General features: G+C 36.9%; 2 protein-coding genes across 2 annotated transcripts; one reads left to right on the top strand and one right to left on the bottom strand.

Annotated features, from left to right (window-relative positions):
- Positions 1 to 17,091: 17,091 nt before the first annotated feature.
- LOC127100459 (uncharacterized) lies at positions 17,092 to 19,655 on the top strand. Its single transcript, XM_051037661.1, has 3 exons — positions 17,092 to 17,476; positions 17,783 to 17,932; positions 18,973 to 19,655. The coding sequence occupies exons 1-3, from the start codon at positions 17,465 to 17,467 to the stop codon at positions 19,429 to 19,431; spliced, it is 621 nt and encodes a 206-aa protein (XP_050893618.1). The 5' UTR covers positions 17,092 to 17,464; the 3' UTR covers positions 19,432 to 19,655.
- A 99-nt stretch (positions 19,656 to 19,754) lies between these two features.
- LOC127100458 (putative E3 ubiquitin-protein ligase XBAT31) lies at positions 19,755 to 24,126 on the bottom strand. Its single transcript, XM_051037660.1, has 8 exons — positions 23,629 to 24,126; positions 22,429 to 22,488; positions 22,238 to 22,309; positions 21,743 to 21,864; positions 21,486 to 21,626; positions 21,290 to 21,397; positions 20,907 to 21,168; positions 19,755 to 20,755 (listed from the first exon to the last, which is right to left on the bottom strand). The coding sequence occupies exons 1-8, from the start codon at positions 23,815 to 23,817 to the stop codon at positions 20,387 to 20,389; spliced, it is 1,323 nt and encodes a 440-aa protein (XP_050893617.1). The 5' UTR covers positions 23,818 to 24,126; the 3' UTR covers positions 19,755 to 20,386.
- Positions 24,127 to 27,090: the final 2,964 nt, after the last annotated feature.

Genomic DNA, 27,090 nt, shown 5'->3' with positions numbered 1-27,090 from the left:
AGCCACCTACTGGGGAGTTCTTCATCAGGTTTCACTGAACTTATACTGACAGGTGAACGGGTGGAGAGCGGCATTCGAAGTGGAAAGTTACAGGCAACTACTTCTACAAGCAGTAAAAGGTCCTACCATGGGAAGAGTGAATCGAATGCTGTGTATGGTCAAAAGAGTCACAACAAGAAAAATGGTGACCATGCCATTGGAGCAGTGACAATCGCAGCCCCGCCAGCTCAAAACTTCCAACAAAGACAAGACAGACCAAGAAGGCAGTTTACCAAACTCAACATGACTTTAGCACAAGCACTGCAAAGTATGCTAAAGGTAAACCTAATCACTCTCAGAGGTCCTCCTGCAAATGTCAACACTGCTTCGCCTCGTTATAATCCCAATGCCAGGTGTGCATATCACTCCGATAGCCCCGGGCATGATACAAACGATTGTTGGCTGTTGAAGAATAAGATTCAGGACATGATCGATGCTGGGGAAATTGAGTTCGAACCTCCGGAGACTCCTAATGTCATCAATGCACCTATGCCTAATCATGACAAGGCTGTTAACGCTCTCAATGACGATTCTCTCATCACTACTGTAGCGGACTTAACATCGCCTCTCCCGGTCATAAAGCGGAATTTATCGCAAGCTGGTTTATTTCCAGGTTGTACTGAAGATTGCAATCTTTGCACACTTTGGCCCGAGGACTGCTTGAAATTGAAAAATGGCATTCAACGGCTGATGGACGACCGTACAATTCTCTTTGAAAGGGTTTCTAAGGCGGAAAACCCTATTGAAGAAATATCTATGATTGCAAGGTCCAAAGTTCCGGTTAAGATTACCGCTCCCAGGGTACCTGTGAAGATCATCGCTGAGCCTAGAGTAGCTCCCCTGATCATTACTGCACCTGGCCCAATACCGTACTCCTCAAGCAAGGCCATTCCGTGGAATTATGGAGGTGAGGTTTACATCCATGGCGTAAAGCAAGTTGGTGATTCTGCTAATCCTAATGACATCGTTGGGACTAGTAAAATTACTCGAAGCGGAAGGATCTTCTCTCCAGAGATCTCACCCCCAGCTCCTGAGACTCGAGGAAAGGAACCAGTCGATCCTTCTCAGTCAGAGACACCGATCGAAGCTACTACTGAAGACGTTGCCAAACGAGAAATGGAAGAAGTGTTGAAAATCATCCGCAAGAGTGATTTTGATGTGGTAGAGCAGTTGGGGCACACCCCTTCCAAAATCTCGATGTTGTCCTTGTTGTTGTCTTCTGAATCCCATGCCAATGCATTGATGAAATTCTTGAAGACCGCTCATGTGCCTCAAGAAACATCCGTCGATCAATTCGAACATTATGTTGCTAATTTGACTGTTGACAATGGCCTAGGCTTTTCCGATGCTGACCTGACGCCAGCAGGAAAGAATCACAATAAAGCTCTGCATATCTCCATCGAGTGTGAGGGGATCACCCTGGCTCACGTGTTGATCGACAACGGCTCTTCCTTGAATGTGCTCCCGAAAGCTGTACTCGATAAATTTGACTACAAAGGCATTGAACTGAAACCTAGTGATGTTGTGGTGCGTGCTTACGATGGTGCGAAGAGTGTTGTCTATGGTGAAGTGGTTCTCCCTATCAAGATAGGACCTCAAGTCTTCAACACTACCTTTCACGTGATGGACATTCGTCCCGCCTACTCCTGCTTGTTGGGGCGCCCTTGGATCCATGGGGCAGGTGCGGTAGCTTCGTCGCTTCATCAAAAGCTGAAGTATCCAATAGCAGGCATGGTTGTCACTGTATGTGGAGAAGAAGAGTATATTGTCAGTAGTGTGCAAGCCTTCAAATACGTCGAGATGGATGGTGAATTCTTTGAGACTCCTTCTCAGTCATTTGAAGTGGTTCCTCCACCCAGTCCGGTCCTTAAGCCAACTCCCTGTGGGCCCAAGGTTATTCGTGCTCCTCCTGCTATGATCTCTCTGAAAGATGCTCAAGCTGTGGTTGAAGATGGTGGCTGTACTAGCTGGGGTCAACTGATCAACGTACCGTACAAGTTTGACAAAGCTGGGCTGGGATTCCACTCCGAGAAGACGGCCAAATATCAAATCAATGCTGTAGAAGATGCTGACAGTGATTGCGACCTGGATAGTTGGATCTACCCAACAATTGGCAACGGACTCAATAATTGGAAGGCTGAAGACATTATCCCGATCTCCTTTAGTCAGGAGTAATTGTTATTGTCTATTTAGCATTGCAAATTTTAATTGAACTGCTTAAAGCCTTGTGTCTATACCCGGGGCACGATAGCTAATTTGTTAAGGGTTTTGTCATTTCATAAGCATATTTTCATATTCAATAAATCAGTGGACCTTTTCGCATTCAAATATTTCGCTCTTTATTTTTCCTGTCGTCTTTCAAACGAGCTATGTTTTCTTACACACACTCACGTAACAAATTGCAGATCCGTACTCACTCTGGATCCTATTGATAATAATTCCGCTACTGTCCATTATGACTTTGAAAATCCGATCTACCAAGCCGAAGATGGAAGTGAGGAAGATTGTGAAGTCCCTGGAGAGCTTGCCAGATTGGTACTGCAAGAAGAAAGGACTATACAGCCGCATGAAGAGTCCCTCGAAATTGTAAATCTGGGTACTGAGGTAGACAGAAAAGAAGTCAAAATAGGAGCAGGATTGGAAAGCAGTGTCAAGGAAAGATTGGTTCGGATGTTACATGACTATGTAGAGGTTTTCGCTTGGTCTTATGAAGACATGCCCGGGTTGGATACTGATATAGTGGTACATCGGCTGCCTACGAAGAAAGACTGCCGTCCTGTCAAGCAAAAAGTTCGCCGCATGCGTCCTGAAATGTCCGAGAAAATCAAAGCCGAGGTTATGAAACAATTCAATGCCGGTTTTTTAGCTGTTACTTCTTATCCTCAATGGGTTGCTAATGTGGTGCCAGTGCCAAAGAAAGATGGTAAGGTGCGAATGTGCGTAGACTACAGAGATTTGAATAAAGCGAGTCCCAAAGACGACTTTCCACTCCCGCACATTGATGTTCTGGTAGACAACACCGCTCAACACAAAGTATTCTCGTTCATGGATGGATTTTCGGGTTATAATCAGATTAAGATGGCACCTGAGGACATGGAGAAAACTACGTTTGTGACGCAATGGGGCACTTTCTGTTACAAAGTAATGCCATTCGGTCTAAAGAACGCCGGGGCAACATACCAGCGTGCTATGGTGGTTTTGTTCCATGATATGATTCATCATGAGATAGAAGTATATGTGGATGACATGATAGCCAGATCTCATACTGAAGAAGAGCATCTCGATCATTTATACAAACTGTTCGAGAGGCTGAAGAAATACAAGTTGAGATTGAATCCGAACAAATGCACTTTTGGAGTAAGATCCGGTAAACTCTTGGGCTTTATTGTCAGTGGTAAAGGAATTGAGGTTGACCCGGCTAAAGTGAGAGCTATTCAAGAAATGCCAGTTCCCCGTACGGAGAAGGAGGTCAGAGGTTTCTTGGGACGCTTGAACTACATTGCCCGATTTATCTCCCACTTGACCGCCACTTGCAAACCTATCTTCAAATTACTGAGGAAGAATCAAGAGATGATATGGAATGACGAATGCCAAGAAGCCTTTGACAAAATCAAGAAATATCTCCAGGAACCTCCAATTCTGATACCACCAGTCGAAGGAAGACCTCTAATCATGTATTTGACCGTGTTAGAAAATTCAATGGGGTGCGTATTGGGGCAACATGACGAGTCTGGTCGAAAAGAGCATGCCATATACTACCTGAGCAAAAAGTTTACCGACTGTGAAACAAGATACTCACTGCTCGAGAGAACTTGCTGTGCTTTGGCCTGGGCTGCTCGCCGACTAAGACAGTATATGTTGAACCATACCACGTTGTTGATTTCTAGGATGGATCCCATCAAATACATGTTCGAGAAGCCTGCCCTCTCTGGAAGAATAGCGAGATGGCAGATGATCTTAACAGAGTACGATATCCAGTACACTACCCAGAAAGCAATCAAAGGAAGCGTGCTGGCTGATCATTTGGCTCATCAGGCGGTGGATGATTACCAATCTATGAATTTTGAGTTCCCAGATGAGGATGTCATGTTTGTTGCTGATAATGAAAAATCTAAACCAGATGAAGGACCCGAATGGGGATCCCGATGGACTATGGTCTTTGATGGATCTTCTAATGCATTGGGCCATGGTGTTGGGGTCGTACTCATTTCTCCTGGAGGTTACCATACGCCTCTCACTGCTAGACTATGTTTTCATTGTACCAATAACATGGCTGAGTATGAAGCATGTATCTTTGGACTCAAAGCCGCTATAGATTGGCGAATCAAGTTTTTGAGTGTGTATGGAGATTCGGCCTTGGTAATCAGTCAGATCAAAGGGGAATGGGATACTAAACATCCAAATCTCATCCCTTATCGAGAGCGGGTGATGACATTAATCCCATACTTTGAAGAGATAACATTTGAGCACATTCCACGAGAGGAGAACCAGTTGGCAGACGCGTTAGCTACCATGTCATCTATGTTCAGAGTCAGATGGGGCAACGAAGCTCCCATGATTGCCATTGGACGGTTAGATGAACCGGCATACTGTTATGGGCTTAACACTGAGAAGGTACAGGGGAAACCTTGGTTCCACGACATAAGAAGATATTTAGAAGCCCAGGAATACCCTGAAGGGGCATCCATCAAGGACAGCAAATTCTTGAGGAAGTTCTCCGCTAAATTCTTTCTGAGTAATGGAGTGTTATACAAACGTAATCATGACTCGACTCTGCTTCGCTGTGTGGATAAAAAGGAAGCAGAAAAGATTATGGGAGACATGCATGACGGCATTTTTGGTACTCATTCTAATGGACATACAATGGCCAAGAAGATTCTGAGATCAGGGTATTATTGGTCTACCATGGAAGCTGATTGCCACCATCACTCCAGAACCTGCCACAAGTGCCAGATCTATGCGGACAAAGTACATATACCCCCTGCTCCATTGAACGTGTTAACAGCTCCTTGGCCCTTTGCAATGTGGGGCATCGATATGATTGGAGAGATTAAACCTACGGCTTCTAACGGACATCGCTTCATTCTCGTCGCTATTGATTACTTCACGAAGTGGGTGGAGGCAGCCTCCTTCGCTTCTGTTACCAAGAATGTGGTGGCACGGTTCATCAAGAATAGTCTTATTTGTCGGTATGGCATCCCTGAAAGAATTATCACTGACAATGGTACTAATTTGAATAACAAGATGATTACTGAACTCTGCACGCAGTTCAAAATAAAGCATCATAATTCTTCTCCGTACCGGCCAAAGATGAATGGCGCCGTGGAGGCTGCTAATAAGAACATCAAGAAGATCATACAAAAGATGACAGTAACGTACAAAGACTGGCATGAGATGTTACCATTTGCTCTCCATGGTTATCGCACTTCAGTACGCACCTCGACAGGGGCAACTCCTTTCTCTTTAGTCTACGGAGCGGAAGCTGTTTTACCAGTGGAAGTCCAGATTCCTTCTCTAAGAATCATGAAAGAGGCGGGCTTAGACGAAGATGAATGGATTCAGACTCGACTTGATCAAATAAACTTGATTGACGAGAAGAGACTTGCGGCTGTTTGTCACGGGCAGATATATCAGAAGCGCATGACCCGGGCATTTAACAAAAGAGTCAAGAGACAGGTGTATCAAGTAGGCGACTTGGTGATCAAACGTATCATTCTACCACAAGGTGACCCCAGAGGCAAGTGGACTCCCACATACGAAGGGCCATTTGTGGTTAAGAAAGTATTCTCTGGTGGAGCCATGATACTTGCCACAATGGATGGCGAAGACTTCCCGCATCCTGTGAACGCGGACATAGTTAAAAAATACTACGCATAAAAGAGACCCGCTAGGTCGACGTACCTAGGCAAAAGTAAGGGCATCCCGGCGAACCAAAAGGGTTCGGGCAAAAATTAGGGATAAATATATAAAGACGTATACCCGGCAAGTCGAAAACCTGAGAAGGCGGCTTGGGCAAAAAGGGGTATCCCGGTGGACTGAAAACCTGAAAAGGCGGTCCAGGCAAAAATTAGGGATTAAAGCGTATGACTATGTCCCGTTCTCTGTCAGCTTCAACCAAGTTCCAGGGACTGAACAAGCCAATCACTTCTATCCGACAGCAGGAGATGAGATGCTTGAAGACATAATGACAGTAGTGGAATCAAAATCAATAGGACTTATTCTGCATAGCTTTCTTTTTGTTGTCTTGACAATTTCCTCTTACTAGGATTTCTGTCTCCTTGTACACAAATTGCCTGTTTATAGGCCCTCTTTCAAAATCAATACAATTTCATTGCCAAAAAGATGCTTTTGTTTTTACCTTTTCTGTTTTGTTTGCGTAAACGTCCATTGATTTAACTTGAATTGACTTATGCACTTGAATATGACCCATGTTTACAAAATGCGTGCCTAAAATAGCAATAGCAATCACTACACGACTTCAGGATCGAGGAGAAGGTCTAACCACGCTTTCCAAGGAGGCTGTTACTAATTCGATTCCCCGGCAACGCCAATTATTCCCCAGAAGAGGTCGGCATCGCCTTACCGAAAGGTCATCCCTTCTATCCCCAGCCAGGCCCCGTTGGACAGAACCCAAATCCCCAGCTAAGGAAGGGCCATCAATACCAATGTCTCCGACCAGCAGACTGAGATCTATTCCCCCAGTAGTGTCCCCTGGAAGAATGTTTCAGACACCTAATGCATTCATTATATCATTTCATATTTCATACCTGCATACAGCGCTCACATTTACTTCATTCCGCATCATACACTTTACATCATTTCATATACATGCATATACATGCCTACCAGGTTCGCAAGCATAAAACATCTCATGCATCATGACATTGCATGAGGCTAACGTTATTTTTCAGGTTAATTATCCTCTTGATACAGTCAAAATAAAGGTCCATTCGGACAGACATCTGTATCAGTTACATTCAGGATTCAACTACACCTTTCAAATATACTCCATGTCAACATTCATTCTGGCATTCTCCCAATGGTGGCATCTCTAAGCCCACCCCAGATATTCTCTGCAAATATTATCAGATACAGCCTAACCAACTCCAATACGGTCTAACGTACGACCCATTTGGACCTCCAGCTCAGATACGATCTAGCGTACGATCCCTTCTGATCTTCAACGACTCAAGTATGGTTTAATGGGCGACCAAGTTAAACCTTCATTTTCTCAGGTGCTACCTTCGGACAGGTACATTCCTGAATGGTAGTCTGGTATACGGCTACTCTCTTTCTCAGGTGCTACCTTCGGACAGGTACATTCCTGAATGGTAGTCTAGTACACGGCTACTCCCTTTCTCAGGTGCTACCTTCGGACAGGTACATTCCTGAATGGTAGTCTAGTATACGGCTACTCCCTTTCTCAGGTGCTACCTTCGGACAGGTACATTCCTGAATGGTAGTCTAGTATACGACTACTCCCTTTCTCAGGTGCTACCTTCGGACAGGTACATTCCTGAATGGTAGTCTAGTATACGACTACTCCCTTGCTCAGGTGCTACTTTCGGACAGGTACATTCCTGAATGGTAGTCTAGTATACGACTACTCCCTTTCTCAGGTGCTACCTTCGGACAGGTACATTCCTGAATGGTAGTCTAGTATACGACTACTCCCTTTCTCAGGTGCTACCTTCGGACAGGTACATTCCTGAATGGTAGTCTAGTATACGACTACTCCCTTTCTCAGGTGCTACCTTCGGACAGGTACATTCCTGAATGGTAGTCTAGTATACGGCTACTCTCTTTCTCAGGTGCTACCTTCGGACAGGTACATTCCTGAATGGTAGTCTAGTATACGGCTACTCCCTTTCTCAGGTACATTCCTGAATGGTGGGCTGGTATACGACTATTCCCTCTTCGGCAGATTCCGCCTAGCAGACGGCACATTCTGCAACTCAGATACGATCTAGCGTACGATCCATTCTGATCTTTCATCCCCAGCAAAGTCATCCGCCTAATGAACAGCTCACTCTGGTGTTCAGACACGGTCTAACGTATGATCCATTCTGATCCCTTATCCCCAGCAGTATAGCATACTCTAACTCCCCAGCGAAGTCAACAGCATAATGGAGGATTCGCTATACGGTCTGATGTATGACCCGGTGTGACACCCATGTCTCTAGATATCGTCTAACATACGACACAATCTGGAAATTTCCTCAGCAAGTTTCTTGGATGGCATCTCTAAGCCCATCTCCGTCAAGACTGATGGACAAGCGCAAATTTTCGGGGCATTATAGTGTTCAATAATCTTTCACCTCCAGACCACGAACGGCACATGCCATTCTACTCTCTCGGTGCAAGAATATTGAACAGGGGCAGCTGTCATACCCCAAAATTTGCCCATTGAAATTACAAAGCATTTTCCAAGACCCTCTGACTTATTCTGCAAGGCACCGACATCAAGTGAACAAAAGCCCAGCTCACAACAGGCCCAACCCAAAAGGGGCCCAAAATAGCTTGCTCGCTAGGCGAGCAATCCCTTCGCCTAGCGAATGCTTCGTCTTGACGCTCGCCCAGCGAAGCGTCAGATCCAGAAAAAGGCCCAGACCTAGCTTGCTCGCTAGGCGAGCAATTCCTTCGCCTAGCGAAGCTTGCGAAGTTTGAGATTTTTGGACCTCATTTTAAGCCCATTAGGTCACCACTACCTCTACTATAAATACCTGCTCCTCTGCCACGAAAAGGACACACAGAGACGGACGAAGACGGACGGAAACACGCATCCAGAGGGAGAAACACAGAAACCCTGCTGATCCAAAGAGTTCAGAAGGCGGAAACCCTGAAGGCCGCTTACCCGTGCCGAAGCTACCGCCGCCCAACTCAATCCGGCTCGCCAATTCAAGGTTGCAACTCGATTTGCAAACAGGTTTGCCTCACTATTATCGTTTTAGTTCTTAATTGGCATATGATATCACTTTAGGATATTAATTGACACATGATTATCACTTGGCATTCTTATTTTGCACGTGATACCGCATTAGTGTCTTAATTTGCATGTGACATCGTGTTATACTCTCTTTTGGCATATGGTACCACTTCATGTTCTTAATTAGGGGAGGATATCATAATTGAATTCATAAACATTTTGAAGCTTTGCATGAGAATTTAAATGTGCTTGAACATTGTGAAACTGAACCATATAATTATGTGTTAGAGGCCATAGGCCATGCTGCTGATTGAGGTCATAATTTCAAACCCGTGGCCGCTCGCTAGCTCATCGCTAGGCGAGCCCGCAGCGAGCCTTCGCTGAGCCTTCGCTAGGCGAAGCAGAAGCGAACAGGACAGGGGCTGCTTTGTCCCTTTGTTGCCCGTTTTATACTTATCTAATCATGACTCTGCATCATTTTGCTTAAATTCCTGGCTGTTATATTCATTTTGTGATGCAATTTCCAATTGTGTTTATCTCAATGCTATAATCTGTGTGTTAATGGTGTAAAGGCTAGCATACTTCCGAAGAAATAACCGGCTAGGTACACCGCTTTATGCATGGGAAGACTTTCATGGAGATGGACTCTAAATGATGTCACTTTAATGTGAAAATTCATATTGGTTGCCTAACCAATTTTAATGTATTGATCTTTAATGTGTTGATTTTAATGCATCGATTCAATGCGGTATCACCATAATTACCTAATGAACTTAAAACATGGACCTTAAATAAATGATATCGGACCTCTCTTTATTACCCCACGGTTACGTAATACGGTCATGTCCCGCGAATATGGGGATATCCTTAGCAAAGACCCTTCGGTAAAATCATCATAGTCCCTCGGATGTTGCCTTCGAAAATACGATTTTGTCCCTCAATGACCCTTCGGTGTAGCCTACGGTTAAATGATGATAGTCCCTTCGAATGCTAAGGTATCCTCACAACTGTTGCCTTCAACGACCAACCGATGACCCTACGATGACCCTCCTACATCCCCAGGATAAAACTACTTACTTCTCAATAGTAAGGACAGTTTTACCCTCATAAGGATAGGAAATGCCCGGAAAGACCTCGGACAGGTATAACCTTAATTGCTCATTCATAACAAAAAATGCTTTTCACACCCCACACCTTTCAAACGTCTTCTTTTGGAAAATCACCACTTAGCATACATCCGTACTAGGATCATTGCCAAGTTATATTTTTCTAAGCTACTTTCAAAAAACTAAATGAGATAACCACTTTGTATACATTCATGCAAGAATCATTACAAAGTTAAATTCTCCTTTTCAAACATTTTTCATACATTTCTCAACCACCTTTTTCAAACAAAGAAAACATAAATGATTGAGCAATTAAGAGCCCATGGAGAACCATGGATACAAAGGGTGCTAATACCTTCCCTTTGTATAAAGTACCTCCCGAACCTAAGAATTTAAAATTAAGGTCTTTCCTGTTCTTTTCCACCTTTCCTTATGGGATAAAAGAAAAGTCGGTGGCGACTCTTGCTAACCGCGACATTGCGATTACAAATCCAAAATAAAGTCAGTTCACCGTATGACACATATGTATAGGTTTATCAAGTTTCATCTTCTTAGCTATTATAAAATCACACATAAGACTCTATGTTCTTCCAAGTGTACAACCACACTTGGTGTTATCTAGACCAATTTTTTATGCTTGCACAATTTTGTGATAGATAAAGTTCAATCCCACTGGAGATATATTACTTACCAATTGTGAATACAAATTTATATCTTTGAATTTATATTCTAATATTATGATATTGCAACCAAATGATGTATGTATCTTATTACGTTGTACTTCAATCATTTGTTCACTAATTCCCAAGCCTTGAAAAAACCTCCCTTACTATTTTCCAATCAGTTCTTCCATGTAGAATGACTGGATTCAACTTTATTAGTTATGATATTTCCAAGGTGTCTAACATGATCAGTCCATGCACAAATAATTTTCTCTTTCACCCGGTATAATATTTTATTGTAAATATATTTTTAAATAGGGTTAAATATACGACACCCCCTGCAATGTAGGCGAGTTTCACTTTACCCCCTGTAAAAAAAAATTGGATTCTCCTCTTGTAATAGTTTTTTTTATTCCCCCTTAAGCGTACAATTTGAACACTGAATCTCGGGGGGTTAACCGAAAAAACTATATTACAGGGGTAACTTTTGCGCTTCGGGGAAAAAAGACACAGAATTTACATTTCAAGGGGGGGTCCAAAAAATTTTTTTACATAGGGGTAAACCGAATTTCGCTAACATTGCAGGGGAGTATCGTATATTTAACCCTTTAAAAAATTAAGATATTTCTCCATACACTTCTAAATTGTATGACATATTTGATATATAACTCATCTGTAAAAGAATTGATTATAACATTCTAGACATTCATTATGTGTTCAAATATTCTTCTTCTCACTTTTTTGTTTTATGATAACTACACACTAAATCACGGGATGTAGGAAATACCTTTATAATAGAACTCATCAATGAGGTATCGTGAATGGTGACAAACACTTCTGTCGTGTTTTTTTAGTCTTTCAGCATATTGCGTCACATTTTCAAAGCCCATGTAACATTATTCTCGTTTTTACATTCCAAAAATGCAAAAAACCAAGTGAATAAGTCTTCTTTGTAGAAGTAACACCAACAATTTTTAGAAGAGAAAGCATGAACTTTTTGGTCTTATACGTTGAATCAATTATCAATACCATGGGAAATGTGTTAAACAACTTTATGGAATTAAATTGCATCTAAAATATATCTCAAACAGTTATTTCATCTTCACACACTTTGTACCTAGATACATAATAACGTTCATCCAACAGTTTCAACAAATGTTGCATTTCAGATCTAGGACCACATTATCGCCTTGTTATTTTGGTGGAGAATACTAGAAATTTACGTAATATTTAAGACACTTTTGGGTTTTTTCATTTCAAATATGCGAGTATGTTTTGGGTTGAACCATGTTCATTGTCATCTTAAAAATAAGTTTATTCTCTTCAAAACCCAAACGACTACCTAGCACCTCAATCCATGATTATATAGACCATGAATCATACTAAATTTCCAAGTATTATTCTCCTTGTGGTACCCGCGTAACTTAAAGAACATCCACATTTTCTTGTTCAAGTGTCATCGTTTTTTAATTTTTAGATAGGTTCTTTATACTAGCCACTTATTTAGCATATTATCGTAGCAAATGTATATCTTCTATCAAAATCATAATTTGACCTCCCAATAAATATCTCAAAATCTAATTTTACAACTTCTGCACGAACTCATTAAAGCATATGCTCACGTAACGTAAACTTCTATTTAGTGGTAAAAAAAATTTCCAAACTAAACGTGTATAACACCTAGTTAGGGGTATTTCATAATATCATCCTCTAATGTATTAGCTTTGTTAACAATATTAGGGTGCACCATGCCTACAATCAATGAAAAATAAGACAACTTCAAGCATCCATTAAACGAATTCATATTTCACTCTCTAGAGGTCTCTTGATAGTACTATCCAAATGATATTCTTTATGAAGAAAAAACACATAATATGCATTGATCATCAATGATATACATGTACATTACTTGTAATTTTAGACGATTACGATGTTTATGATTTCAAAATACAATTGAATTTTTCTTGCAAACGAATTTAATGAATAGGAATTGAAGAATTTTTCAGAGGGTTCAAATAAAAATGTTATATGACCGTGAGTGAGACACTTACGAAACTATTATGCAAAAGACATGATTTTTTTAAATTTTCACTCTTTAGACTATGCCACTTTTTTATGGAGTGTATATCCGGACACGTTAAATTAATTCTCAAATATCATTTCAACTAGAGGCATATTGCTTAGGGAATTGTGTGGTACGTTCAGATGTCATAATCCGGACGGTGCAAAAGAGACATTTTGGAAATTTATAGTATTTGAGAGAAATACTATGAATATAAAAAAAATTCAAAATAAATTGTAGATTTATTTAAAGGATAATGTTAACTGTGCAGACACATGTTTAAAAATCCATGTATTACGTAATATTTATGACATTTTTGGGTTTTTTTCGTTTCAAACATGCGAGTATGTTTTTGGGTTGAACCATGTTCATTGTCATCTTAAAAACAAGTTTATTCTCTTCAAAACACAAACGACTACCTAGCGCCTCAATCCATGATTATATAGACCATAAATCATACTAAATTTCAAAGTATTATTCGCCTTGTGGTACCCGCGCAACTTAAAATAACGTCCACATTTTCTTGTTCTAGTGTCATCACGTTTTAATTTTTAGATAGGCTCTTTATACTAGTCACTTATTTAGCATATTATCATAGAAAATATATATTTTCTATCAAAATCATAATTTAACCTCCCAATAACTATCTCAAAATCTAATTTTACAACTTCTGCACTGACTCATTAAAGCATATGCTCACATAATGTAAACTTCTATTTAGTGGTAAAAAAATCCAAAATGAACGTGTATACCACCTAGTTAGGGGTATTTCATAATATCATCCTTTAATGTATTAGCTTTGTTAACAACGCCAGGTTGCACCATATCTGCAATCAATGAAAAATAAGACAACTTCAAGCACCCATTTAACGGATTCAGATTTCACTCTCTAGAGGTCTCTTGATAGTACTATCCAAATGATATTCTTTATGAAGAAAAAAAAACAGACTATGCATTGATCATCAATGATATACATGTACATTACTTGTAATTTTAGACGATTATGATGTTTATGATTTCAATATACAATTGAATTTTTCTTGAAAACTATTTAATGAATAAGAATTGAAGAATTTTTTAGAGGGTTCAAATTAAAAATGTTATATGACCATGAGTGAAAAGGCTTAAGAAACTATTATGCAAAAGACATGATTTTTCAAATTTCACTCTTTATACTATGCCACTTTTTATATGGAGTGTACAATCTAGACAAGTTAAATTCATTCTCAAATATCATTTCAACTAGAGGCATATTGCTGAGGGAATTGTGTGGTACGTTCAGATGTCATAATCTGGCCGATGTGAAAGAGATTTTTTTGGAAATTTATAGTGTTTGAGAGAAATACTATGAATATAAAAAAATTCAAAATAAATTTTAGATTTATTTAAAGGATAATGTTAATTGTGCAGGCACATGTTAAAAAAACATAAATACATAAATTGTATTGAATGTAAAAACTTTGTTTTGAAAATTGTGCACTGATTTGATTAAGAAAATTTACATTTAATATAAATTTTTTATTTATGAGTTTTTTAACTTTTTAACATATGGCCTTAACATATAAATTAACATTACTCTTATTTATTTTTAATATCCACTATCCAGGATTCTCCCTTCTCTCTAAAACTAGAGTTTCTTGAAATGGACGGGTGTCGCCTCCCGTCTTGTAGAGGTCTTTCCTCCGGTAACGGTGCTTCCCTCCTCCGGCATGGAGGCTCTCCTCTCCTCTATGGAGCTTTCTCTCACATTGTGAGGTTATCTCCTTTCCTTCCCATTCCTTTGAGCCATTCATCTCTGATGGACATTTGCCTTACTCTACCAACCTCCATCGTGGTTTCACTCATATCATCCAACAATCATTGAGATCTTGCAAAGTCGGAACCCTCTTTACCAACCAATGGGCCAAAATGGAACAAACATGGAAAACGACCTCCTCTAGAGCCTCTGCCATCGAAAAATCTTAAATTTATGAGATATTGTGTTTATGATTTTGTTATAGTTATTGTTTTGTTTTATGTTTTGTCTTTGTTGTGTGTGTCTTGTTGTTCTTATGTTTAGTTTATTTTAAGTTTGCTTTAAAGGTGATTTATGAAATATCCCAAAGAAGTTTGGATGAAGAAAACAGGTTGATGAGCGAGAATCTAACAACGGTTGTTGCAAATCAGACTCTCTTTCCACTAAACAAACGATTCTTTCACAAATTGCAAGTTTAATCAATCTTGAGAGTCAATATAATCGAACTGTGCGATCCAAAACTAAAGAAACTATCTGTAAATGGATAGATTTAAAGATTGTGGCTTCTAAACTAATTTATATATGTTTATTGATGTCCAAATTTTGGTTGCCTTGGTTATTGTTGTTGTTTTTAGAATGTAGATTGAAAATGTTCTAACACAATGTCTATCTCTATGCTTATACCTTTTCTTTTTTATCTAATGAATGATGTTCTTTTCTGTTAAAAAAAAACATTAATCTTATTTAGCTCAAACAAAAAAAAAACATTACTCTTATTTAAATACTTCAAGTTTTTTTTTTTAATTTATATAGTTTAGGGGGGACTAAATGAGAGGTATAGAGTAAGTTTAATAGAAAAATATCTAAAGTCCAAAAACACATAGAAGACCACACATGTAATACTACAAGTGGATTCTTTGTGAGAGGGGTTTTTTCAATAAAAAAGAAAGAAGAAAAGAAGTTTTCGATTTTTTCCATAATTATAAAATATTTGGTTAAGTAAAAAATGGTGAGAGCTCTACTTTAAATTAGTTCGACTGTACATGTGTGGTGCACATATAACCAAAAAAACAGCTTAATTTGATGTGCGTAAAAAAAACTTAATTTGATGTAAAAGCAATATCATTGGTCGATGAATAAATTAACTAATAAATAAATAAATAAAAGTGACAATAACTTGTACTAAGGACATCAAATAAAGAAATCCATAAATAAAAAAATTATGTTAAATAAAAACATAGATACCACGGATTAAATCATTAATCTTTGAATCAAAAACAATTTTTTTTTACTAATTTATACTAGTCATAAGTTGAATAACAATTTTTTATATATTCTTTCATATTTATAATTTATAAAAAATAATCTCGAAGCTCCTATTATTTTAAAGATTAAGAATTATGGGTCTGGTTGTTCTAATCCAAAGTTGACCCGACTATTATTATGGGATTTATAGTTCATTGAGTCTATTGATAAGTATATTAAGTATATTAAATAAGATCAGTGCATTATTTAAAGGATCAATTTAATTATTCAAACTCATCTCAATTTCTATTTAAAATATTTATTTCTTTTTACCCCGACTCTTTTGCAATTTAGTTTCTTTTTACCTATAGTCTTTTGCAATTTTATTTCAAACTTCGTGTTGGATTGGTTAAGTTGCATTTTTGTGTATATTGATTTGCTTTGTATTTTGCCCTTCACCACCATTTTTGTTTGCATCAGATTAATGCCCATCACTTTTTATATTAAGTTAAGAATTTAATTGATATACACTGACAGTGTAAAGATTTTTTTACACGATCAGTTAATCACAATCATTGATTTATTTAAAATATTTGACTTTTGTTTTAACCACTTAAAAAGTAATACAAACGGATGATTACGATGCATTGACAGTGTAAAATTTTTTACACTAACCGTGCATAATAATTAATCTCTAAATTCAAATATATAGAGTGTTTGTTTCAGTTTTTTTATAAATAAATAAAATATTGTTATATATTTTTATTTCCAAAAGAAATTTTAAAAAATTCTTTATGAAAGATTCAAATAAAAAATTAATTTAAATAATTATTTTTAAAATGTTATTTTAAATATTTTATTAAAATATTTTTTTAATATCAAAATTTTAAAAAAAAACACTTAATTAATTTTAAAGATATTTCAAATATTTTTCTATAAAAATCATTTTTGAAATTCAATTTTTTTTTAAAAATTATAACTTAGACTATACTTTGATCTTCAATGTATATTTATATTTATGTTATAAGATGTCAAAATTAATCATTTTATTTAAAAAAAACTTAAACTAATAATATTTTTAAAAATATTTATAAAAAAAAATATTTTTAAATATACAAAAAAAAATCTAATTTTTTAAAATTAAAACAAACATATCCTTAAAGTTAAAATCTACGCAACAAAATAATTTAAGTAAAAGTAATCGAAAAATTAGAAATCTTATAAAATAAACTAGATTTCACTTGAATGAGATGCTACTGCAACATATGTTATGTTTCCCAAACCATAGTACTACATTACATAAAAAGCTTCTAACAAGTCACTCTCACTTCACATCTTCTTTGTCTCTCTCTTTTTTTCTCTCACACATTTTTGACTCAGAGACAATACAGTTAAATTCCCTTTGGCAGATTGTTCTTTCTTTCTCTCTCTCTCTCTCTCTCATGTCCATATCTATTCAACCATTTTGTCACCTATGTACACCACAGCTTCCTTTATTTTGTTCCTTTCTGTATTTTCTTCATTTTACTGTTACCTTGGTCAGAGGAAACAATGCTATCCATCCATAACATTCATTATTCTTTTTTGTTTTGTTCTTCTATGAAGTGACATCTTAGGATTGGACTCTTCCTATTCTTTCATTTCCTTTATCATTCTACTCTTCAATCATATCATTCACTCAAGTCCACCATGGCTCAACAGGTATCATCTTTAACTACACTTCTTTTTCATTTCATATAGTACATTATAAGTCATTTGGAAAAACTTACAAAAATAAGTTAAAAACACCTTATCACATAACATCTCATAAGTTGTTTTTTTAAGCTCTTCAAACTCCAGAATAGTAAATAAGTTTAAATAAGTCAATCCAAATAGATCATTGTAAGTCATGAAGATAAGATAACAAAAACCTTGATAATGTATTAGGCATTGTGGTATTTATAACTATTCGTTTAAGGTTTTATGAATCGGTTTGCGATGGTAATTATGGCTGCAATGTTGATGCAGGAAGAAGGGTGGCCATTTGGGCTGAATTTATTGAATCCAGGAAATGTTCTGGTAAGAAACGGTGAATTCTCTGGATCAATCTCCTTCAGCACTTTGTTCACGAGTTCTTCCATTCGTTCAACTGATTCTTCCTCATATCTTGATTCAGAGGTTAGTAATTTTGACGCAAAAGTTTAGGCGAATTGAATCTCGAAGACTCATAAGAGTCACAAAAAAAGTCCCAAGACTCAAAGAGTTTAGTAGAATATGAGCTGAATTATTAACATGTGTTTTTCTGTAAAAAGAAAAAGCAACAAAACATGAACTGTGATACAACAGAAAAAGAAGAGAGACAGAGAAAAAAAGACAAAGGATATGTATCATAAATAAGGGTATGAAATCAAAATTATCAATCCTTATGCTATGATGGTTATTCCTTTTGTATTCTTACAACAATAATTAACATGGCAGTATATTTTTTGGTACAACTTACATGACAGTGTTTTATTATTGATTGAAGTAATTATACTTTTTTTATAAGAAAAAGATATTCCTTCATACTCAGCACAAGTTATGCTAGTAATAATTAACATTAGTCTATTTTTTGAATAAAAATAAACATTAGTCTATTTTTTGAATAAAAATAAACATTAGTCATATGTATGATAAGAATAAAACCAAGAGTGTAGTCCCCATTCTAATTTTGAGATGTTTTGCTCTTTCTTTTTGGTTTGAACCATGGCCTTTGACTACTTACTTTTTGATCATTTGTCTCATGAAGATGAAGCTTTTTATCTTTCAAAAAAGGAATCTTCATGTAATGAACATGCTTTTTATCTTCATGTGGCTCTCTTTATGGGTCCACAACATGACTTAGAACACCATGCTTTAACAGAATTTGACATTCATTTTACTTTAGTCTGTCATTGAATTAGAGCTCAATTGAAAAATAATGTTGTATTCAAAGTTTAGTCTTCTACTCATATGACAGCTCGAATCATTTCCTTCATTTGCAACCCGTCAAAAGACAGATCAACCATTAAATTAATCCAACAGTTAAATATATTGTTAACTATTGGATTAATTCAATGGTCGATGCAGGTCAGATAGGAGAGGATCCATATGAGTAGAGAACATGCATTCAATGATATGAGAAAGACAATCAGTTTTATGCGCCATTTAGCTAACTACATATACCTTGGTTTATTTAGTCCACAGGATCAATTTTCCATGACAAGAGCATCACACTTGGAAGCCTCTTAGGTGTTCCTAACTTCCTAGAATTGTCAAGGAGATCAACAAGGGGGAGAGAGATGGAACCCTCAAAGGAAGACAAAAGGAATTACAAGCTGAAACCATGGCTGTTCTCATTTTGTACAAAGCTAACTACCGATGCGGTTAGTCCGAACAATGTTCCTTCTCTTGGTCAGTACCTTATAGCAGAGAGAAGAGCTAGACGCCCTTACAGAAGGAATCAATGTACTTTCGTTGACGGGCATAATGTTTTCTCTCCGGTTCAAGAGTCGAACTCGCCATTTGTTGGTGGCCAAGTTGCTCTTAGTTCACCAGCTTCTTCGAGTGAAGATAATGGAAGAGAGGCAAATAGAGCATTGCGGCAGCCCAATAGATATGGAACACTAACAACACCATTCTCTTCGTTATGGAGATGAATCAAAAAGTGACAACCTTATGTCACTCATTTTAGCACTTGTTCAGTTTGTGACTCTCGTGTCACAATGTCGATTACACTTAGCTTCAGTCTCACCACAGTGCCACTGTGAGAACAAACACTTTTCTCATTCATAATCTCACTTTTTCTCTCATAATTGGTTATTCATTTTTAAGTTTGGATATTCTATTTAACACTATATTCTATACCAATTTTATTTTTCAAGTTTCCCCTGATGAATCAATTAATAAAGCAAAAACATAAATCAGAGTATAGGGTATATTACAGGAACCAAAAATATATTCAAGCCTATATTTGAAAATATTGAAAGTGAAAACAAAACACAATATATTTTTCCAAGTCAAAGGGATAAATGAATGCCCCAAACAATATATTTGAAGCTTTACAATATTTACCAATCATTACTCTTCCACAGTTACAATTGACCTGTGCAGAGTACTAAGCAACAAGAATGAGAGTACAGAGAATGAGAAAACTAACCACTTATATTCAAAATACAAATTCTTCAGTTGAATAATTGACAAGATCCGGTCGCAAATGAATCCTAGCCGAAAAAGCGTTGAATTGAATAAACTCCAAGCCACGTGTCATCAGATGCTCACACAGCTTGGATGAAGACGAAAACCGAGTACTACACTCAAGAGAATTGAATGTCTCATGTATACTTACATTTTATAATTGGTGAAATTAAAATGCAACCGTCTGTCAAAAGTTCAACCGATAATCGTATTACAATGACTCAAACAGACCATATAAGAATCTAGTTCATCTTTTGTCTTGCATGATCTTAGTGATCTTTTAGACAACGAGAAAAAATTGAATTCAAATAACATGCTTACTACTATAGGTAGCTATTCCACAGCAAGTGTAAACGCCATTCATATGTCAATGGAAGCAAAGAATCCGCCGGCAATCATCAAGACTTAAGAAATCTCTCATTGCTTTTCGGTATCAATCTTTCCTGAATTGTGACCAGTGATCCTTCCAAATGAGCTAATGGCTGACAAACTCTTGAAGCTGCTGCTCCCTTCGCTGAAATTTGATTTTCTTGACCTCCTTGGTTTTGTTGGATTTGATTCCACTTCTGTATCACTGCAAGTCTTGATCTTGGCAACGATTAACTGAAGAATGGCACCTCGGCAAAATGGACATGCCGGTCCGGTGGTGCAACCAGTTTGAGGATTGGGCTTCTTGAGACAGCATAGTGCTAGGGTACAGTGAGCACACATTTGATGACCACAAGGTTTGACCTCAATTGTGCAGACTTGATCAAAGCATATGCAACATAACTCCATATTGCTTTCCTATACGAGGAGAAAAACAAGCAAATAAGAACTCATAGTTTTGCAGAAAACACTCGAACTTGCTTGAAAATTATCTAGACCTAATATTTTACTGGTCAAAGTATAGTAAAACATAGAGGTCGAAAGCAGTCAAGAAAGGAAGACTGTGTACCTCAGAATCTGAGACAATGTCATCGTCTTTGCTATCAGAATGAAGCAGAGATGAAGATATGTCAATTTCCTTTAATAGGGTTTTTTCTCTCTCCCTGTTAGCTTCTAGTAAGGCGTTCTCCAATAAGGCTTTGGCTTCCTGGTTGAGCTCACTGATAAACTTTAGCGGAGACGGCCAAACAAGCGGTGCGGCTGATGAAGGATCGAGTAGGGCCGCACATGCCCTATGTCTGTGCTTAAGAGCAACCGTGAATGGTATTCTCCTGTAAAGAATCGTTTACAAGTTAAATTCTGTAAAAGGAAAAAAAAAAGGATGATGAAGAAAAACACTATAATTACAACTTTAAATTAGTTTCTTAAAGTGATAAGGATAGATTTACTTACCCAGAAGAATCTAATTGAAGGCGATCTGCTCCCCAAGCAAGCAACATGCGGACACAGTCCACAGAACCACCACGGGCAGCCATATGTAGTGGTGTTCTTCCGGGAAATCTGCAAGATGTACTTTGATCAGTCCTAATAGAAAAAACCACTGATTTTCATCTTATAAGACTAACAAAAATTAGAACACAATTATTACCCGGATCCACCGGTTGAAGCGCAGACAAGAGCCCCGTTGTCTAAAAGGGAATGAAGGCATTCAAGCCGTCTATGGCGAGCAGCAAGGTGCAGTGGCGTAGCACCATTTCCATCTCTTATGTTCACAAATCTGGCAAATCCCCTGGCAATACCATTGAACAATTTGGATTTAGACTATAGTAATAAAATATGAAAGTACTATCCTATTACTTTCTACATGATCATTCATATTTGTTTGTGCTTAGAAGAGAGTCTAACCAAGAATCTGCAACAGGTGTGGAATGAGCAGCTGAAAGAATAGCCTTTAGGCAATCTACGTGGCCATAATACGCAGCATAGTGCAAGCAAGTTCTTCGACGAATAGAATCAAACATCAATATCTGAAATATTATAAGAACATGTCATATGAATCCCCCTGATTGAGTAACCAATGACTAACACATTCACCACCAAATCCAATTTAACATTTTTTTAAAATCCGAGTTCCTTTTTACTTTCTTCTCAAACTAAGATCATGTTTGGATAAACAGTTTGATTAAACGTTTATACGCCCATACGCACTTATCATAGAAGTGTTTGTGTATAAACTATTTCTATAACAATATATAAAGTATAGCCAATTTGTTTTGTACAAGCTATAAGCTCAAAAATGCTGATAAACTCAAATAAGTCAATCCAATCAGGCCATTGGTTTTTCCCCTTAAAATTCAAGGAACCTGAGCATAAAAAGAATAACAAGAAAGCATAACATACATTAGCTCCAGCTTGAATAAGCTTTTCCATGCAACCGGTCTTTCCATGCATCACAGCCAACATTAACGGCGTCTAGAGACCCAAAGAAAAAGAACGCAACAAGAATCAGAATAGGTAGTACAACAAAGTTAGTTAAATACAAGAAAGTGCAGAAATTACAAAGGTGATTGGAAACTCTGAGAGTCACACACCTGTTTATGGCGATTCAAGACATCAACTTTAACATTCTGCTCCAACAACATGGAAAGCACCTAACCGAGAGTTCAAGACAAAGAAAAACAGCATGAGAGATGCAAGAGGGGACAAATGATGTTGCATTAATCACTTATTACAAAAAGCTCTAACTTCAACCCACTTAGAGCTACATTGAGTTAACATCTGAACAAACAAAAGAAAAGTTGAAATAACAAACACTAACTAGGAATCTTCTGAATAATAAATTCATGAATAAATTGGAATTAGCTTACACACCTCAACTCAATTTTTTCAGCCTCTTCCACTACATAGATCCCGAAACCAATAATCTTCTGATTTTCACGAAACCTATTTTTACTAAACATATGGATTTTTACTAAAATCTAATCCAGAAGACATGAAACAATTCTAACAGTTTCCAACAGGGAAACAAGACACGCACTTAGATTGACGATAAGAGGCAAAATCATGGTGGCCCCATAATTTGGTTGAAGTTCTAAAGTGTAGTTTTTGTCAAAATCAAAGTGCCATACCATGATTCGACCAAACTCACCGCCAATACAAACATACACTTATTTATAGCCTATGAAGCAGGACACTGGAAACACAACACCGCATTGACATGTCAACACCGATAACAATTTCAAAAAATGAATAAATTAAACATAATCACAAGTGTCTGTGCCGGTTTTAGACACCGACCGACCGATACATGTGCCGGTTTTAGACACCGGTTGACCGACAGTTGTGTCAGTTTTAGACACCAAGCAACCGACACGGACACATCTTTTTTCAGAGATGTCGGTGTTAGAGGTTATAGCCACTTTGAATAAACTCATGAATCAATTATCATAGAAATATCCAACTCTAAACCATCTACACCCACATGGACAAAAAATTCAACCAACACTTAAAAACAAAAGTTGAAATCACCCAACAATGACTAAAATTAACTTTAGTCAACTCAATTTCTTCACAAGCCATCTCCTTTAACTTCTTCCTAAACTCTTCAAAATTCCATGAATGCATTTTTCCAATTAATATTGAAAGAAAAAAAACACTTATTTCAACTAAAAAAACTCACAATAATCCAAATTTAATCATAAAAATCTCAATTAACAAACCAATTACCAGAAAATCACTAACACTAACATGTAAGAAATCTAAAGTGAAGAGGAACAACGAACAAGAACTACCTCGATCCGACCATTGGCAGCTGCTAAATGAAGAGGAGACAACCTAGCTCGACCAATAGTTCTATCCAACACATTCACATCATCATCAACCATAGCTTCAACAACCTCCAACTCACCATTGGCAACAGCAGAAGCAAACAAATCACTCTCTTTCTTCTGCATCCCACATCCTGATTGATTCTGTCCCATTTCTCCTCCCGCGTGGATCAATCAGCAGCACGTATGGGAAATATGGCCGGAAACTTCCTCACGCGCCGCAAACTTTCTCACGCGCCGCCTTGCACGGCGGTGGTAGCCACGGTGGTATGGTGGTTTTTTGGTTGATTGGTTGGGTTGATGAAGTAGAGAGAAGCAGTTATGTATTGGATGGATGGATGGATTGTGTGCCTTGGAGTTTGAACCTGCCCACCGCGAATTCGGGCAGCCTGACCGAAACTGACTGGAAAAGAAACACTTAAGCGTCTGTTTGTTCACACTTATTGAGATTTTTCATGTCTTAACTTTCGAAAATATCTCAATTTTATAAAATTATTTAATTAAATAAATAATTGATCTTGTATGGAAAAAGTGAGATTTAAGCATGGTGACCAGAAATGTCGCTTGATGGTCTCCACTTGATGAGATGGATATTGGAAGTTTGAATTCACTTTTCAACATGTTAAATATTTGTATTTTACCATTTCAAATGTATTGAGTTGAATGACCATAGATGTTTTGTTTTGCTTGAAAATAAATTGAAAGTTTGAATTCACTTTTCAACAGGTATAGTATGTTTAAGAATTTATTCAATAAATTTTTTTTAAAAAATTAACAATCCACAACTTTACTATCAAATCGAATTGGTTTGATTTAATGAATAAGTATGTTTTTCACGACTTTAAAAATAGAATACACTACGATCTTCCTATTTTTAACCTCCATAAATATTTGAAAATTTAGTCTTCTAAATAAATATCTTTCAATTAAGTAAATTGTTTTAGAACTATCCTTATTCTAGAAATTCAATAACAACCGAGTTATTCCATACATTTTTATCTTTTATCTTCTACAAAACTCAAAATGTTTTGAAACAATTTTCAAGCATCCATCATATTTTGACCTTAAATCCTACGGTTTGTTTTTGTCATAAAAGTCTTCACTAGCTGATGATGAATAAACAAAAATATTGCAACCTAAAATATATAAACCACATATTTTAGACCATTTAACTATGATCACTTACGATGCAAAATCTTTGACACCTTGTGTTCAACTCTAGTGTAATAGTCTATATCATCAAACAATGTTTATGGATAACAAATTTCGCCTTAGCTCTGAAACATACCTCACATTATGAAGAAGAAATTCACGATCATCGAACATTTTAAGTGTGGTCATATCAATACCATGAATCTTGCAAGCCTTATTGTCACTAAGGAAAACAAATCCACCTTACTTCAGCTTCAAAGTCTCAAAGTATTATATTTTTTGACACATGTGATAAGAGCAATCTGAGTCCTTGACTCAACTCTATTGAGTCTCCAAACTCGACATCACTAATACATCAACACTCTCATAACTATCATCATCAAAGGTAATTACAATTTGAACAGAATATTCATTGTACCCCCCTCAAGACGATCCTTCCTGAAGTGGTCGAGTTTTTGACAAATAAGGCATTTTAACTTTGACTTGTCAAACCTCATTGCTTTGGACATCCTCATACGTTCATTTCCTCCTCTTGAGACACTCAAACATTCACCATTATCGTCATCTTTAAATTTTTCACCTTTGAAATGTTTTTGGATCTTAGAGTCGATTGGATTCATTCAAAATAATAGTATTTTCTTTACCATAAAGAAGTGCATCCTTAAAGTACTATAAGGATCTGGCTAATTAGCTTAACATGAGTAAAGATTTGTCTTCATCATCAATCATCACCTCAGTATTCTCAAGATCATCAATAATTTTGTGAAAATATATCAACTACTCCATTATCAATTTTCTTCTACTCGGCCAAAGGCTCAAAGCAATTGTCCAACCAGAGGTAAGCACAATCAAAATGATACAGCGTATAAAGTCAACACACCTGAGATTCAAAGTATATTTTTCACTATATGCATCTTGGACTCTGAACTGACTTGGACGTTGGAATGTTATCTTTAAATTATTGATGAACATCAATTCTAGTTCCAATACGGAACAAACCTTTTCTATCATTCAGAATGAGTTGAACTGTTATTTTATACACAACTTATGAGCTAAATACTTGATCATATACAATGATTCAAATTGTTCCCACGTCGAAGTTGCAGACTTCTCTTTAGTGACATCCCTTAGAACCCTAGGGCATAAGATAATGACACTTTTTGTCTTATCCACCATCTCGATCTTCTTTGCTTCTGTTAGGCATGCAGGAACTGATGACTCATCATTTTATGCTTTAATACACTTCTCTTTGAGTTAAGAATGTTTGCATCTTCACTTTCCACAATTCAAAATCGTTGTCTTTGAAAAATCCTCTCAATCTGCCATTTAGAACACATGATGCTCACTTGTAAACAAAATTGCTTTGCCCCATAGTAGGCGCCACTTGTTGTGAAATAGATAGAATAATTAAAAGCACTTCGTAAGAATTATTCAGAGTTGAATCACACTAAGGAATTTGATGTGTGAGGACAAACAATAATAACAACCAAAATAAATGATCTTTAGAAATAAAATAACTCTCTATGCAATAAGACACCAATTTAACTTAACTGAAGAAGATAAAGTAAAGACAATAAATAAAATAATTTATTTATTCAATTCGATGAAACAATCTATTATAGAGAGAGCAACTCTCTGATTCACTATACGTCCAAGAGTTCAAATAAAGATTATAAATAAATTACAAGAAAATAGTCACCCAAATTTTCAAGAACAAACTCTAATTTCTACCCAATTGTTTATCAATCTCTCCAACTCTCTATATGAATCACGCAAACCTAACGTATTTAGAAATGTTTCACAATTCCTCTTAGTATTTCCAAGAGTTTTTCAAATCCCAAGAATATTCTTAAAAAATTTACCCTCGTTTCTCTAAAATTATCACTAGGATTTTCAAATTCTTCTCTCAGTCTTCAACTCAAAAATTATAAAAGTTGTGATGGCAAAAATGCAATATATATATATATATATATATATATATATATATATATATATATATATATATTGAAACCCAACGATCTATAATAACTCATGAATATATCCACGAATTAAAACAATGAAGTCCAATACACGTGAACTGAAAAGCTGAACATGCGCTTTGATGAATCGAACCGTCAGTCGGGCCAAGAGTCACTGTCACACCGCCAACATCAACTACAATGTCAGCCTCCCATCATGTCGGTTATATCGCGAACCTCGCAAAGTGAGTCATGTGTTCTTTATCGACAAACCGAATTCTAATTTTTGCAGTCTCAAGTTTATTTTTTCTCTTCA

The sequence above is a fragment of the Lathyrus oleraceus genome, chromosome 7, assembly GCF_024323335.1.
Source record: "Lathyrus oleraceus cultivar Zhongwan6 chromosome 7, CAAS_Psat_ZW6_1.0, whole genome shotgun sequence".
NCBI lineage: Eukaryota > Viridiplantae > Streptophyta > Magnoliopsida > Fabales > Fabaceae > Lathyrus > Lathyrus oleraceus.
This window is presented reverse-complemented; position numbering and strand designations above follow the sequence as displayed.